This window comes from Ranitomeya variabilis, chromosome 2 (assembly GCF_051348905.1).
Source record: "Ranitomeya variabilis isolate aRanVar5 chromosome 2, aRanVar5.hap1, whole genome shotgun sequence".
Taxonomy (NCBI): domain Eukaryota; kingdom Metazoa; phylum Chordata; class Amphibia; order Anura; family Dendrobatidae; genus Ranitomeya; species Ranitomeya variabilis.
In genome coordinates, this window is record NC_135233.1 from 421,711,619 (window position 1) to 421,727,849 (window position 16,231).

The 16,231-nt window shown below is 48.7% G+C and overlaps 1 protein-coding gene across 9 annotated transcripts in view; it reads right to left on the reverse strand.

Annotated features, from left to right (window-relative positions):
* DENND2B (DENN domain containing 2B) overlaps window positions 1–16,231 on the reverse strand; it is a 325,270-nt gene that overhangs the window by 12,913 nt on the left and 296,126 nt on the right. For all 9 annotated transcript variants that reach the window (XM_077286630.1, XM_077286626.1, XM_077286625.1 and 6 more), the window contains 4 exons: window positions 16,078–16,226; window positions 7,836–8,013; window positions 5,644–5,685; window positions 5,121–5,232 (listed from right to left, as the gene is read on the reverse strand). In XM_077286630.1, coding sequence (XP_077142745.1) covers window positions 5,121–5,232; window positions 5,644–5,685; window positions 7,836–8,013; window positions 16,078–16,226 — 481 coding nt within the window. The remainder of the gene's footprint in view (window positions 1–5,120; window positions 5,233–5,643; window positions 5,686–7,835; window positions 8,014–16,077; window positions 16,227–16,231) is intronic.

Sequence of the window (16,231 nt, forward strand, 5' to 3'; positions counted from 1 at the left end):
TATATACAAATGATGCCCAAAGAAAATGTGTAATAAATGGAATGATCAAGGCTGCGGGAGGGCAAGAGCAGAAAAGGTAGGCAACGCTGCATAGCCAATATATGAGACATGAAAATCCTGGTACAGTACATACGTACGGAGTGTAAAGCATAACTGACCTTTCAAGTGAAGAGCAATGGAAGGAGAGGAGAACAATGTCCAGGACGGACGCAGCGGCTCCTGAGAGGAGTTAAAGAGAGTAATATAAAGTAACAATAGATAAAAGGCCAAGTAACCCTAAAAATGCAATGAATAAAAAACACCTACCACTGAAGAAAAGAATTTTCATTTTTTCCAGTTTCATCCCTGTTGCTATCCATGTCTTCCGTTTTTTGTCTTTATTTTATTTTTTTATTTATTTACGCATTTATTTTTTTATTTTTTATTTTTATCCCGCATTTTCACCCCAGCTATATCAGTACCTCTAACTCTACCTTTATTCCTTTCCTTACTGCATCCCATTTTTTCCCTATGCATCAGTTTCCCTTCATATTCTCCATTCTAAACATGTTCTTGCCTTTTTTACACACTTCATATCTCTCTGCTTCACAGTATATCTCATCCCCTTCACTCTCTTCTCCTGGCTTTCTCTTCCCCGTTTCACTTTCCATCTCGCAGGCGCTGTACGTCCTCTTGTTTGCGCATGCGCCGTAGCACTGCACTACACACTGGCCCTTTACGCTCTGCGCAGGCGCGGCTCCTTCATTGCGCATGCGCCATCACAGCGCCGTGTTCCACGCTGGCTCCCTGCGTTCCTCTCCACGCGCTTGCGCTCCCCCCGCCCCACCCCACTTCCTGTCCCACGGCTATTTTAACCCACCGGCCACCAATGATGGCTCACACCACCACCAACATTCCTGCCTCTGGACCCACAGGTACCGTATGTCTGGTACCGCCATTCACATATCTTTTAGCGCTTCTGGGGCCGCCATTTTCATACCTTTTAGCGTTTCTAGTACCCTGACTTTGCGCCTCTCTATCCATAGTGCTTTTAGGGATCTTACTCCCTGTCCGTGCCATTCCGGATCCTCGTATTTTCTTCTTTTCTTCAGTGGTAGGTGTTTTTTATTCATGGCATTTTTAGGGCTACTTGGCCTTTTATCTATTGTTACTTTATATTACTCTCTTTAACTCCTCTCAGGAGCCGCTGCGTCCGTCCTGGACATTGTTCTCCTCTCCTTCCATTGCTCTTAACTTGAAAGGTCAGTTATGCTTTACACTCCGTATGTATGTACTGTACCAGGATTTTCATGTCTCATATATTACATAGTTACATAGTTATTAAGGTTGAAGGAAGACTTTAAGTCCATCTAGTTCAACCCATAGCCTAACCTAACATGCCCTAACATGTTGATCCAGAGGAAGGCAAAAAAAACCCATGTGCAAAGAGTAAGCTCCACATTGGGGAAAAAAATTCCTTCCCGACTCCACATACGGCAATCAGACTAGTTCCCTGGATCAACGCCCTATCAAGGAATCTAGTGTATATACCCTGTAACATTATACTTTTCCAGAAAGGTATCCAGTCCCCTCTTAAATTTAAGTAATGAATCACTCATTACAACATCATACGGCAGAGAGTTCCATAGTCTCACTGCTCTTACAGTAAAGAATCCGCGTCTGTTATTATGCTTAAACCTTCTTTCCTCCAGACGTAGAGGATGCCCCCTTGTCCTTGTCACCGGTCTATGATTAAAAAGATCACCAGAAAGGTCTTTGTACTGTCCCCTCATATATTTATACATTAACATAAGATCACCCCTTAGTCTTCGTTTTTCCAAACTAAATAGCCCCAAGTGTAATAACCTATCTTGGTATTGCAGACCCCCCAGTCCTCTAATAACCTTGGTCGCTCTTCTCTGCACCCGCTCTAGTTCAGCTATGTCTTTCTTATACACCGGAGACCAGAACTGTGCACAGTATTCTAAGTGTGGTCGCACTAGTGACTTGTATAGAGGTAAAATTATGTTCTCCTCATGAGCATCTATGCCTCTTTTAATGCATCCCATTATTTTATTTGCCTTTGTAGCAGCTGCCTGACACTGGCCACTAAATGTGAGTTTGTCATCCACCCATACACCCAGGTCTTTCTCATTGACGGTTTTGCCCAGAGTTTTAGAATTAAGCACATAGTTATACAGCTTATTACTTCTACCCAAGTGCATGACCTTACATTTATCCTCATTAAAGCTCACTTGCCATTTATCAGCCCAAGCTTCTAGTTTACATAAATCATCCTGTAATATAAAATTGTCCTCCCCTGTATTGATTACCCAGCAGAGTTTAGTGTCATCTGCAAATATTGAAATTCTTCTCTGAATGCCCCCTACAAGGTCATTAATAAATGCTAAAAAGAAGAGGGCCCAATACTGACCCCTGTGGTACCCCACTGCTAACTGCAACCCAGTCCGAGTGTGCTCCATTAATAACCACCCTTTGTTTCCTATCCCTGAGCCAGCTCTCAACCCACTTGCACATATTTTCCCCTATCCCCATTATTCTCATTTTATGTAACAACCTTTTGTGTGGCACCGTATCAAAAGCTTTTGAAAAGTCCATATACACTACATCTACTGGGTTCCCTTGGTCCAGTCCGGAACTTACCTCTTCATAAAAGCTGATCAAATTAGTCTGACATGAACGGTCCCTAGTAAACCCATGCTGATACTGGGTCATGAGGTTATTCCTCTTCAGATACTCCAGTATAGCATCCCTTAGAATGCCCTCCAGGATTTTACCCACAGTAGAGGTTAAGCTTACTGGCCTATAATTTCCGAGTTCAGTTTTTGTCCCCTTTTTGAATATTGGCACCACATTTGCTATACGCCAGTCCTGTGGTACAGACCCTGTTATTATGGACTCTTTAAAGATTAAAAATAATGGTCTATCAATGACTGTACTTAATTCCTGCAGTACTCGGGGGTGTATCCCATCCGGGCCCGGAGATTTGTCAATTTTAGTGATTTTTAGACGCCGCCGTACTTCCTGCTGGGTTAAGCAGGTGACATTTAATTGGGAATTTTTATCACTAGTCATTTTGTCTGCCATGGGATTTTCTTGTGTAAATACTGATGAAAAAAAGTCATTTAGCATATTGGCTTTTTCCTCATCCTCATCCACCATTTCCCCCAGACTATTTTTAAGGGGGCCAACACTTTCATTTTTTAGTTTCTTACTATTTATGTAGTTAAATAATATTTTGGGATTATTTTTACTCTCTCTGGCAATGAGTCTCTCTGTCTCAATTTTTGCTGCCTTGATTTGCTTTTTACAGAATTTATTTAATTTTCTGTATTTATTTAATGCCTCATCACTACCTACTTCCTATAATTCTCTAAATGCTTTCTTTTTGTCCCTTATTGCGCCCCTTACAGCTCTATTTAGCCATATTGGTTTCCTCCTATTTCTAGTATGTTTATTCCCATACGGTATATACTGTGCACAGGTCCTATCCAGGATGCTAATAAACATCTCCCATTTTCTTTGTGTATTTTTGTGTCTCAGGATATTGTCCCAGTTAATTGCACCAAGATCATCTCTCATCCGTTGGAAATTTGCCCTCCTGAAGTTTAGTGTCCTTGTCACCCCTCTACTACACATCTTATTAAAGGATACACGAAAACTTATTATTTTGTGATCACTATTCCCCAAGTGACCCCCAACCCTTATATTTGATATGCGGTCTGGCCTGTTTGTTAATATTAGGTCTAGCAGTGCCCCCCTTCTTGTTGGGTCTTGTTGGGTCCTGAACCAGTTGTGAAAGGTAATTGTCTCTCATAGTTGTCAAAAACCGATTACCTTTGCTGGAACTGCAGGTTTCTGTTCCCCAATCTGTTTCAGGGTAGTTGAAGTCCCCCATAATAATGACTTCTCCTTGAGGCGCAGCTTCATCTAATTGCTTTACGAGGATATTCTCCATTGCTTCCATTATTTTTGGAGATTTATAACAAACCCCTATCAGTAATTTATTATTTTTTCCCCCTACCCTTATCTCCACCCACAGGGACTCTACATTTTTATTAAATTCACCTATATTATCACGCCGGATGGATTTTAAGGACGATTTTACATACAGAAACACCCCTCCCCCTCGCTTATCTGTACGGTCATTTCTGAAAAGGCTATAGCCCTGCATATTGGCTATGCAGCGTTGCCTACCTTTTCTGCTCTTGCCCTCCTGCAGCCTTGATCATTCCATTTATTACACATTTTCTTTGGGCATCATTTGTATATATTGTATATATTGTCTTTTTGTATACTATTGTCTGTTTATATGGGTACTCCTTAAACTTTTGTACGCCTCCTACTCTGGATACCCTTTTTGGCATTTTTTGCATCGCTTTGTTTTATTCTACTGTATTTTGTCTATTTTTCTTGATGATTTTGTTCTTTTTAGATGATTTCTAATATACTGATTTTCTATGTTTTTGCAGTGAGGTTTGATAAAGGCCCATCAAGGGGTCCAAATGTTACCTCAACACTTGATTAAATCACTGTGGTGTTCCCTATTAAAAATTTCACGTCTATGACGCAAATTCATATTCTGAGTGCGGTTGTTTTCTTCAATTTTGAGTTGTCTGGATTCAATCCAGGTTCAGCCTGCACCAGCTCCATACTCCCAGAGTGCACGCCTTTCCTCTTAGAATGGATCAACGTGCCGTCAGCGTTTTGCAACAGCGTGCCGTCAGTGTTTTGCATCAGCGTGCCGTCAGCATTTTGGATCAGCGTTATGCATCAGCGTGCCATCAGTGTTTTGGATCAGAGTGTCATCAGCATTTTGAATCAGCGTGCCATCAGTGTTTTGGATCAGCGTTTTGGATCAGCGTGTTGGATTAGCGTGCCGTCAGCGTGTTGGATTAGTGTCATCCGTTTTTTTTCAGCATGGCTTAAAAAAAATTATTTGCCAAACTTCTCCTATGCTGCACACTGATAAACACGTACAGCACATGGATGATACACACGACACAGGGATGACATCCGTTTTCCACGGACCCATAGACTTGGATTGGCTCTTGTCATCCATGCTGCTGGTTAAACGCGGACATGTGATCAGCTCCATAGACTATAATGACCGCTCTCACCTTCATCCGTGTCGCTGTCCGAGTCCTGACCGATCAGCTCGCCCTTCCTCTCCAGCGCCTGCTCCAGAGCCGCCTGCAGCTTCCGGGGTAACAAGGCGTCCTCATCATCCATCTGTAAGTACAGATCATACAGCGGGAATCACTCCCACATATGAAGCCCCCAATAATGGCAGATAGCGCAGAAGATCCCATCCAGGGCTCCACGGGCGGGGGCCCCAGAAGACACATTGTACTGAACATCTGACAAAGTATGGAGGAAAAGTTACAAGACCGGTTCATAAACTTTTCCCTACAGCGATCCTTAGAGAAACCACCATCAGCAATTATTGGAGAACTGTGCCCCCTGCAGTCACACCACATGGCGGCACGGTCCCAGCACCACCGCAGCTTCCGGATGGTCAGACAGGGGCTGCTGCTCGTCGCTTCCCCTTTAAACTAGAAATCTCGGCACAGATCTGTCCGGTAACGGATGAGTCTCAGATCACAGAATGTTAACCCTTTAAGAGCTGATGTATAATCTCACCTGTCTTATAAATCGATCAGAGCCGAGATCCACCATCAGCGCCTGTGGGGAGAGGGAGACGTTACGACAGGTGGGCACAGGTGACAAAACTCAGTACAGCTGCCACTGAGCCGAGACCCCAAAAATGACCAGAATGATGGGATGGGGAAGCAGGATTACTATGGGGGGCACAGACGCTACACGAGACACCATTACTACAGGGAGCACAGACGCTTCAGAGAACACTGACAATATGCGGGGCAGAGACGCTACAGGGGACACAAATATACGGGCACAAATGCTACACGGGGCACCATTCCTACAGGGGGCACAGACGTTATAGAGGACACCGACGCTACACAGGGCACAGATGCTACACGGGGCACAAACTCTACAGGGGGCACTGATGTAACATATGGGGCACAGACTCTATAGAGGACACCAATGCTACAGGGGACACTGACGCTACAGGGGGCACGATTACTACAGAGGACGCCAATGCTACAGGGGGCACTGACACTACAGGGGGCATCATTACTACAGAGAAGAGACACTACCAGGGACACCGACTCTACACGGGACACAAACGCTACAGGGGACACCGACGATATACAGAGCACCATTCCAACAGGGGCACAGACGTTACACGAGGCACAAACTCTACAGGGAGCACAGACGCTACAGCGGACACCTGATGCTACATGGGGAGCCATTCCTACAGGGGTCACAGACACTACAGGAGGCACAGATGCTATAGGGGGCCCTCCTGATGAGCATGGTTTACTATGTGGACGTTTTTGGCAGCACATACAGGGGCTTCTCACAAAATTATCAAAAGATTATCATCAAAACATTCATTTATTTCAGTTCTTCGATACAAAAAGTGAATCTCCTATATTCTATAGAGTCATTACACACAGAGTGATCTATTTCACGTGTTTATTTCTGTTAATGTTGATGATTATGGCTTACAGCCAATGAAAATCCAAAAGTCATTATCTCAGTAAATTAGGATTAACAAGAAACACTCCCTCTATTGCTGACATAATTGATATTATGTTCTCTCATAACTCCTTTGAAATGTCCTTCGCTTTAAGGAATAACTCTCCACCTAAATAGAATTCCAAATGGTCCTCTAGGAACGTAATTTTTTCTCTAAGCAAGAAAAGCCTCTTTATTTGAGGTCTTATTACCGTACTTTGCCAGAATACTTTTAATCTATACTTTATTTTATGTTGTTTTTGCACTTGGTATGTTAATTGTTGTGGTGCAACCATGTTAAGATGATTCCATAACTTTTTTTATTTTTTGGTCAAAATGGCCATGTGAAGGGCTTGCTTTTTTGCGGGATGAGATGTAGTTTTGAAAGACACAATTGATTTTAACATATCCCGAGTGTGGTGAAATTGCAAAAAAAAAAAAAAAGTGCACTCCGACAGTTTTTTTTTTCCCCCTCCATGTTCATTAAGTGCTAAAACTGAGCTGCCATTATGATTCTCCAGGTCATTATGAGTTAACAGACACCTAACATGTCTAGGTTCTTTTTTATTTAAGTGGTGAAAAAAAAATTCCAAAGTTTGGCACCATTTTCTGATACCCGTAGCGTCTCCATTTTTTGTGATCTCTGGTAGGGTGAGGGCTTATTTTTTAAGCGCGGAGCTGACGTTTTTATAAATACCAATTTGGTGCAGATACGATCTTTTGAACGCCTGTTATTGCACTGTTGCAGGCACACTCTGTGTGTAATTACTATATAGAATATACAAGTTTCACTTTTCGTATTGAACAACGGAAATAAATTCACTTTTTGATGGTATTCTAATTTTGTAAGAAGCACCTGTATATAAAATATTCCCTAAAATTTCCCGGACAAAGCTGGTACTGCAAAACGTGGTAACCTGAGACTCTGTGTGCCATGGGAGCTTCTCCTCAGTGGTGCAGGCATTCTGGCGTTATTACTATGGGGGCACTGTGGGGGAGCACGATTATGGTAGTGGCAAAGTAGGAGCACAGTTATTTTTGGGCACTCTTCTATTTGCCAAGTTCAGGGCAGGTAGGGGTTATTATTTGCTGGGCACTGTTCCACTACCTCTTGTAATACTCGTATTTTCAGGGGGCCCCTGTAGCATCACTCGGGAGGCGCAGGACAAATCCTCGCTATCAGGGGGTGCGGCCCACATCCCAATCATTGGGGGGCAGCAGTTTGTTCTCACCTCTTCTACCGGCAATTCCTTCAGTTTCGGCAGTGAGTTTGAGAGTAATCCCACCAGGAAGGGCGTGGGGCAGCAGACGATGTCAATCATGGAGGACGGCAGCACCGGGATGAAGGTGTGTTGCCAAGAAAATGGGTAAAGAAGAGCGACGACAGCGTGAGAGCAGCTGGACAGAGTGCTGGGGAGACAGAAGAGGACATGAGGGTCTGTACTCAGCAATGAGGAGCCCCCTGTTATATGTCAGGTGCCCCCTACTGTGTGTGAGACATTACATCATATGTGACTGATATCAGCCCCTCTTATAATGCTCCAGTACTGATATAACCCCCAGACATTACACCATATGTGACTGATATCAGCCCCTCTTATAATGCTCCAGTACTGATATAACCCCCAGACATTACATCATATGTGACTGATATCAGCCTCTTATAGCTCCAGTACTGATATAACCTCCAGACATTACACCATATGTGACTGATATCAGCCCCTCTTATAACGCTCCAGTACTGATATAACCCCCAGACATTACACCATATGTGACTGATATCAGCCCCTCTTATAACGCTCCAGTACTGATATAACCCCCAGACATTACACCATATGTGACTGATATCAGCCCCTCTTATAACGCTCCAGTACTGATATAACCTCCAGACATTACACCATATGTGACTGATATCAGCCCCTCTTATAACGCTCCAGTACTGATATAACCCCCAGACATTACACCATATGTGATTGATATCAGCCTCTTATAGCTCCAGTACTGATATAACCCCCCAGACATTACACCATATGTGACTGATATCAGCCCCTCTTATAACGCTCCAGTACTGATATAACCTCCAGACATTACACCATATGTGACTGATATCAGCCCCTTATAATGCTCCAGTACTGATATAACCCCCAGACATTACACCATATGTGACTGATATCAGCCTCTTATAGCTCCAGTACTGATATAACCCCCAGACATTACACCATATGTGACTGATATCAGCCCCTCTTATAACGCTCCAGTACTGATATAACCTCCAGACATTACACCATATGTGACTGATATCAGCCCCTCTTATAATGCTCCAGTACTGATATAACTCCCAGACATTACACCATATGTGACTGATATCAGCCCCTCTTATAAAGGTTCGCTGTCCTTTGAAGTGTATGTGCTATTCCTAATTGCACCTGTAGGTGGCAGTAAAGCTCTGGGTGAACACTAGTAGTGGTTGTATCTGCGCCTTATCCCATAGATCCGCTGCTGTATCTGTGTAGAACGTTATGATGAACATTGGAAGCGGACTGTCTTTGGAATTAACATGGATTTGGGGGAAATGCCATCAAGTCCCCTAGTGGTCAGTGAATGACACAGATGACAGAGGTCCAGCTCTGCCACCATCAGCTGCTTAGTTGTCATAAATCCATGTGTCAGGACAGCAGTGACTCATTATTATTATTATAGCATTCCGCCACAGTCCACGATGCTGCGGCGTTGTCACTGCAGGGACTGACCGGGATGGTGACATTTTGGGCTGCACTGTGTCTGGACCAGTTCCCTTGCCTCCATGTCTGGATATATCCATAGTAACTTTCACACCCTCGCAGAAATCTTAAACACCTTGACCTACACTCATTCTCTGAATCCCTCCTCGCTCTCACAGTTATAAGTTCCTTACACAATGCGGATGACGCTGCCGCTCTATACAACACCACAATAGCTGTAGCTTTGGAATCTGCTGCCCCACTTACACATACCAAAGCTCGCAAAATCAACAGACAGCCCTGGCACACCAGCCTGACCAAAGAACGGAGACGAGCTTCCAGGGCTGCTGAGCGCAGATGGAAAAGATCCCACTCCAACGAGCACTTCATCGCATTCAAACAGTCCCTCACTCCTTTCAAGTCCATACTCGCCACAGCTAAACAAACCTACTTCTCATCTCTCATATCCTCCCTGTCTCACAACCCTAAACAGTTATTCAACTCTCTCCTCCGTCCCCCAGCACCTCCTCCCTCCCCACTCATCTGAGCTGAAGACTTTGCCTCATTTTTCAAGCAGAAGATTGAGAACATCAGAGACAGTTTTAGTCGACAACCCCAAGAGCCCTTCCTCCCGACTTCCCAGCCCTCCACCTCCAAAACCAACTTCTCCACCATTACAGAAGATCGACTCTACTCTCAAGATCACATCTCACCACCTGTGTACTTGACCCAATCCCATCCCACTTCATCCCAAACCTCACCACAGTCTTCATCCCAACCCTAACCCATCTCTTCAACATATCACTAACAACTGGTGTTTTCCCCTCAAGCTTTAAACATGCCTCCATCACACCTATCCTCAAAAAGCCCTCTCTTGACCCATCCTCTGTATCTAGCTATCGCCCTATATCACTTCTCCCCTATGCTTCAAAACTACTGGAACAACACGTCTACCTTGAACTGTCCTCCCATCTCTCTTCTTGCTCCCTCTTCGACCGCTTACAATCTGGCTTCCGGTCACACCACTCCACTGAAACTGCCCTAACTAAGGTCACCAATGACCTCTTAACCGCCAAGAGCAAGCGACACTACTCTGTCCTCCTCCTCCTGGACCTGTCGGCTGCCTTTGACACAGTGGACCATTCCCTATTATTACAGACCCTCTCATCCCTTGGCATCACAGACTTGGCCCTATTCTGGATCTCATCATACCTAACAGACCGGACATTCAGCGTCTCCCACTCACACACCACCTCCTCACCTCGCCCCCTATCTGTCGGTGTCCCACAGGGTTCAGTCCTAGGGCCCCTGCTCTTCTCCATTTACACCTTTGGCCTGGGACAGCTCATAGAATCTCATGGCTTTCAGTATCATCTCTATGCTGATGACACACAGATCTACATCTCTGGACCAGATATCACCTCCCTACTAACCAGAATCCCTCAATGTCTGTCCACTATTTCATCCTTCTTCTCCGCTAGATTTCTGAAACTTAACATGGACAAAACAGAATTCATCATCTTTCCCCCATCTCACGTGACCCCCCCAATGAACCTATCCATTACAGTAAATGGCTGCCCACTCTCCCCAGTCCCACAAGCTCGCTGCCTCAGGGTAAGCCTTGACGCTGATCTCTCCTTCAAACCACATATCCAAGCCCTTTCCACATCCTGCCGACTTCAACTCAAAATATTTCACGAATCCATTCATTCCTCAACCAAGAATCTGCAAAAACCCTAGTCCATGCCCTCATCATCTCCCGCCTCGACTACTGTAATCTCCTGCTCTGTGGCCTCCCCTCTAACACGCTCGCACCCCTCCAATCTATTCTAAACTCTGCTGCCCGACTAATCCACCTGTCCCCCCGCTATTCCCCAGCTTCTCCCCTCTGTCAATCCCTTCACTGGCTCTCCATTGCCCAGAGACTCCAGTACAAAACCCTAACCATGACGTACAAAGCCATCCACAACCTGTCTCCTCCATACATCTGTGACCTCGTCTCCCGGTACTTACCTACACGCAACCTCCGATCCTCACAAGACCTCCTTCTCTACTCCCCTCTTATCTCCTCTTCCCACAATCGTATACAAGATTTCTCTCGCGTATCACCCCTACTCTGGAACCCTCTACCACAACACATCAGACTCTCGCCTACCATCGAAACCTTCAAAAAGAGCCTGAAGACCCATCTCTTCCGACACACCCTGTGAAGTCACCACCCTTCTCCCTCCCTGTGATGTCACCACCCTTCTCCTCCCACCCTGTGAAGTCACCACCCTTCTCCTCCCACTCTGTGAAGTCACCACCCTTCTCCTCCCTCCCTGTGATGTCACCGCCCTTCTCCTCCCACCCTGTGACGTCACCACCCTTCTCCTCCCACCCTGTGAAGTCATCACCCTTCTCCTCCCACCCAGTGAAGTCACCACTTTTCTCCTCCCTCCCTGTGACGTCACCACCCTTCTCATCCATCCCTTTGACGTCACCACCCTTCTCCCTCCCTGTGATGTCATCACCCTTCTCCTCCCACCCTGTGAAGTCACCACCCTTCTCCTCCCACCCTGTGAAGTCATCACCCTTCTCCTCCCACCCAGTGAAGTCACCACTTTTCTCCTCCCTCCCTGTGACGTCACCACCCTTCTCATCCATCCCTTTGACGTCACCACCCTTCTCCCTCCCTGTGATGTCATCACCCTTCTCCTCCCACCCTGTGAAGTCACCACCCTTCTCCTCCCACCCTGTGAAGTCACCACCCTTCTCCTCCCTCCCTGTGATGTCACCACCCTTCTCCTCCCACCCTGTGAAGTCACCACCCTTCTCCTCCCACCCTGTGAAGTCACCACCCTTCTCCTCCCACCCTGTGAAGTCACCACCCTTCGCCTCCCACCCAGTGAAGTCACCACTTTTCTCCTCCCTCCCTGTGATGTCACCACCCTTCTCCTCCCACCCTGTGAAGTCACCACCCTTCTCCTCCCACCCTGTGAAGTCACCACCCTTCTCCTCCCACCCTGTGAAGTCACCACCCTTCGCCTCCCACCCAGTGAAGTCACCACTTTTCTCCTCCCTCCCTGTGATGTCACCACCCTTCTCCTCCCACCCTGTGAAGTCACCACCCTTCTCCTCCCACCCCGTGAAGTCACCACTTTTCTCCTCCCTCCCTGTGATGTCACCACCCTTCTCCTCTCACCCTGTGAAGTCACCACCCTTCTCCTCCCACCCAGTGAAGTCACCACTTTTCTCCTCCCTCCCTGTGAAGTCACCACCCTTCTCCTCCCACCCAGTGAAGTCACCACCCTTCTCCTCCCACCCTGTGAAGTCACCACCCTTCTCCTCCCACCCTGTGAAGTCACCACCCTTCGCCTCCCACCCAGTGAAGTCACCACTTTTCTCCTCCCACCCTGTGATGTCACCACCCTTCTCCTTCCACCCTGTGAAGTCACCACTTTTCTCCTCCCTCCCTGTGATGTCACCACCCTTCTCCTCCCACTCTGTGAAGTCACCACCCTTCTCCTGCCACCCTGTGACGTCACCACCCTTCTCCCACCCTGTGAAGTCACCACTTTTCTCCTCCCTCCCTGTGACGTCACCACCCTTCTCATCCCTCCCTTTGACGTCACCACCCTTCTCCCTCCCTGTGACGTCATCACCCTTCTCCTCCCACCCTGTGAAGTCACCACCCTTCTCCTCCCACCCTGTGAAGTCACCACCCTTCTCCTCCCACCCAGTGAAGTCACCACTTTTCTCCTCCCTCCCTGTGATGTCACCACCCTTCTCCTCCCACCCTGTGAAGTCACCACCCTTCTCCTCCCACCCTGTGAAGTCACCACCCTTCTCCTCCCACCCTGTGAAGTCACCACCCTTCGCCTCCCACCCAGTGAAGCCACCACTTTTCTCCTCCCTCCCTGTGATGTCACCACCCTTCTCCTCCCACCCTGTGAAGTCACCACCCTTCGCCTCCCACCCAGTGACGTCACCACTTTTCTCCTCCCTCCCTGTGATGTCACCACCCTTCTCCTCCCACCCTGTGAAGTCACCACCCTTCTCCTCCCACCCAGTGAAGTCACCACTTTTCTCCTCCCTCCCTGTGATGTCACCACCCTTCTCCTCCCACCCTGTGAAGTCACCACCCTTCTCCTCCCACCCTGTGAAGTCACCACCCTTCGCCTCCCACCCAGTGAAGTCACCACTTTTCTCCTCCCTCCCTGTGATATCACCACCCTTCGCCTCCCACCCAGTGAAGTCACCACTTTTCTCCTCCCTCCCTGTGATGTCACCACCCTTCTCCTCCCACCCTGTGAAGTCACCACCCTTCTCCTCCCACCCAGTGAAGTCACCACTTTTCTCCTCCCTCCCTGTGATGTCACCACCCTTCTCCTCCCACCCTGTGAAGTCACCACCCTTCTCCTCCCACCCTGTGAAGTCACCACCCTTCGCCTCCCACCCAGTGAAGTCACCACTTTTCTCCTCCCTCCCTGTGATGTCACCACCCTTCGCCTCCCACCCAGTGAAGTCACCACTTTTCTCCTCCCTCCCTGTGATGTCACCACCCTTCTCCTCCCACCCTGTGAAGTCACCACCCTTCTCCTCCCACCCCGTGAAGTCACCACTTTTCTCCTCCCTCCCTGTGATGTCACCACCCTTCTCCTCTCACCCAGTGAAGTCACCACCCTTCTCCTCCCACCCAGTGAAGTCACCACTTTTCTCCTCCCTCCCTGTGATGTCACCACCCTTCTCCTCCCACCCTGTGAAGTCACCACCCTTCTCCTCCCACCCTGTGAAGTCACCACCCTTCTCCTCCCACCCTGTGAAGTCACCACCCTTCGCCTCCCACCCAGTGAAGTCACCACTTTTCTCCTCCCTCCCTGTGATGTCACCACCCTTCTCCTTCCACCCTGTGAAGTCACCACACTTCTCCTCCCACCCTGTGAAGTCACCACTTTTCTCCTCCCTCCCTGTGATGTCACCACCCTTCTCCCACCCTGTGAAGTCACCACTTTTCTCCTCCCTCCCTGTGACGTCACAACCCTTCTCATCCCTCCCTTTGACGTCACCACCCTTCTCCCTCCCTGTGACGTCATCACCCTTCTCCTCCCACCCTGTGAAGTCACCACCCTTCTCCTCCCACCCTGTGAAGTCACCACCCTTCTCCTCCCACCCAGTGAAGTCACCACTTTTCTCCTCCCTCCCTGTGATGTCACCACCCTTCTCCTCCCACCCTGTGAAGTCACCACCCTTCTCCTTCCACCCTGTGAAGTCACCACCCTTCGCCTCCCACCCAGTGAAGTCACCACTTTTCTCCTCCCTCCCTGTGATGTCACCACCCTTCTCCTCCCACCCTGTGAAGTCACCACCCTTCGCCTCCCACCCAGTGACGTCACCACTTTTCTCCTCCCTCCCTGTGATGTCACCACCCTTCTCCTCCCACCCTGTGAAGTCACCACCCTTCTCCTCCCACCCAGTGAAGTCACCACTTTTCTCCTCCCTCCCTGTGATGTCACCACCCTTCTCCTCCCACCCTGTGAAGTCACCACCCTTCTCCTCCCACCCTGTGAAGTCACCACCCTTCGCCTCCCACCCAGTGAAGTCACCACTTTTCTCCTCCCTCCCTGTGATGTCACCACCCTTCTCCTCCCACCCTGTGAAGTCACCACACTTCTCCTCCCACCCTGTGAAGTCACCACTTTTCTCCTCCCTCCCTGTGATGTCACCACCCTTCTCCTCCCACCCTGTGAAGTCGCCACCCTTCTCCTCCCAGCCTGTGAAGTCACCACCCTTCTCCTCCCTCCCTGTGAAGTCACCACCCTTCTCCTCCCACCCTGTGAAGTCACCACCCTTCTCCTCCCACCCTGTGAAGTCACCACCCTTCTCCTCCCACCCTGTGAAGTCACCACCCTTCTCCTCCCTCCCTGTGATGTCACCACCCTTCTCCTCCCACCCTGTGACGTCACCACCCTTCTCCTCCCACCCTGTGAAGTCACTTTTCTCCTCCCTCCCTGTGACGTCACCACCCTTCTCGTCCCTCCCTTTGACGTCACCACCCTTCTTCCTCCCTGTGACGTCACCACCCTTCACCCCCCTCCTTGTGACGTCATCACCCTTCTTCTCCCACCCTGTGAAGTCACCACCCTTCTCCTCCCACCCTGTGAAGTCACCACCCTTCTCCCACTCAGTGAAGTCACCACTTTTCTCCTCCCTCCCTGTGATGTCACCACCCTTCTCCTCCCACCCTGTGAAGTCACCACCCTTCTCCTCCCTCCCTGTGACGTCACCACCCTTCTCCTCCCACCCTGTGAAGTCACCACCCTTCTCCCTCCCTGTGATGTCACCACCCTTCTCCTCCCACCCTGTGAAGTCACCACCCTTCTCCTCCCTCCCTGTGATGTCACCACCCTTCTCCTCCCACCCTGTGACGTCACCAGCCTTCTCCTCACTCCCTGTGATGTCACCACCCTTCTCCTCCCACCCTGTGAAGTCACCACCCTTCTCCTCCCACCCTGTGAAGTCACCACCCTTCGCCTCCCACCCTGTGAAGTCACCACCCTTCTCCTCCCTCCCTGTGACGTCACCACCCTTCTCCTCCCTCCCTGTGATGTCACCACCCTCCCTGTGATGTCACCACACTGCAGTCTGGCCATACTGGGGGGTCACAGTTTCTCCACAGCTGGACAGCCGCAGGTTGCAGACTCCGAGCACTAAATACAGCAGATCCTGAATCTCTTGCATCCACCGAGCAGCGCTCCTCAGTTCCAGTCCTTACCTCAGCTTCTCTGCCACAAATATAACTCTTCTCTCCAGCAGCAGCGAGGCAAATATCCGGATAATCTGCCGGATGCTGAGGCATCGGAAGAGACACTCGAAGTCCACATGTTCCAGCCGTGAATCCATCGGTCTCCGCAGCTCGATGACCTAAA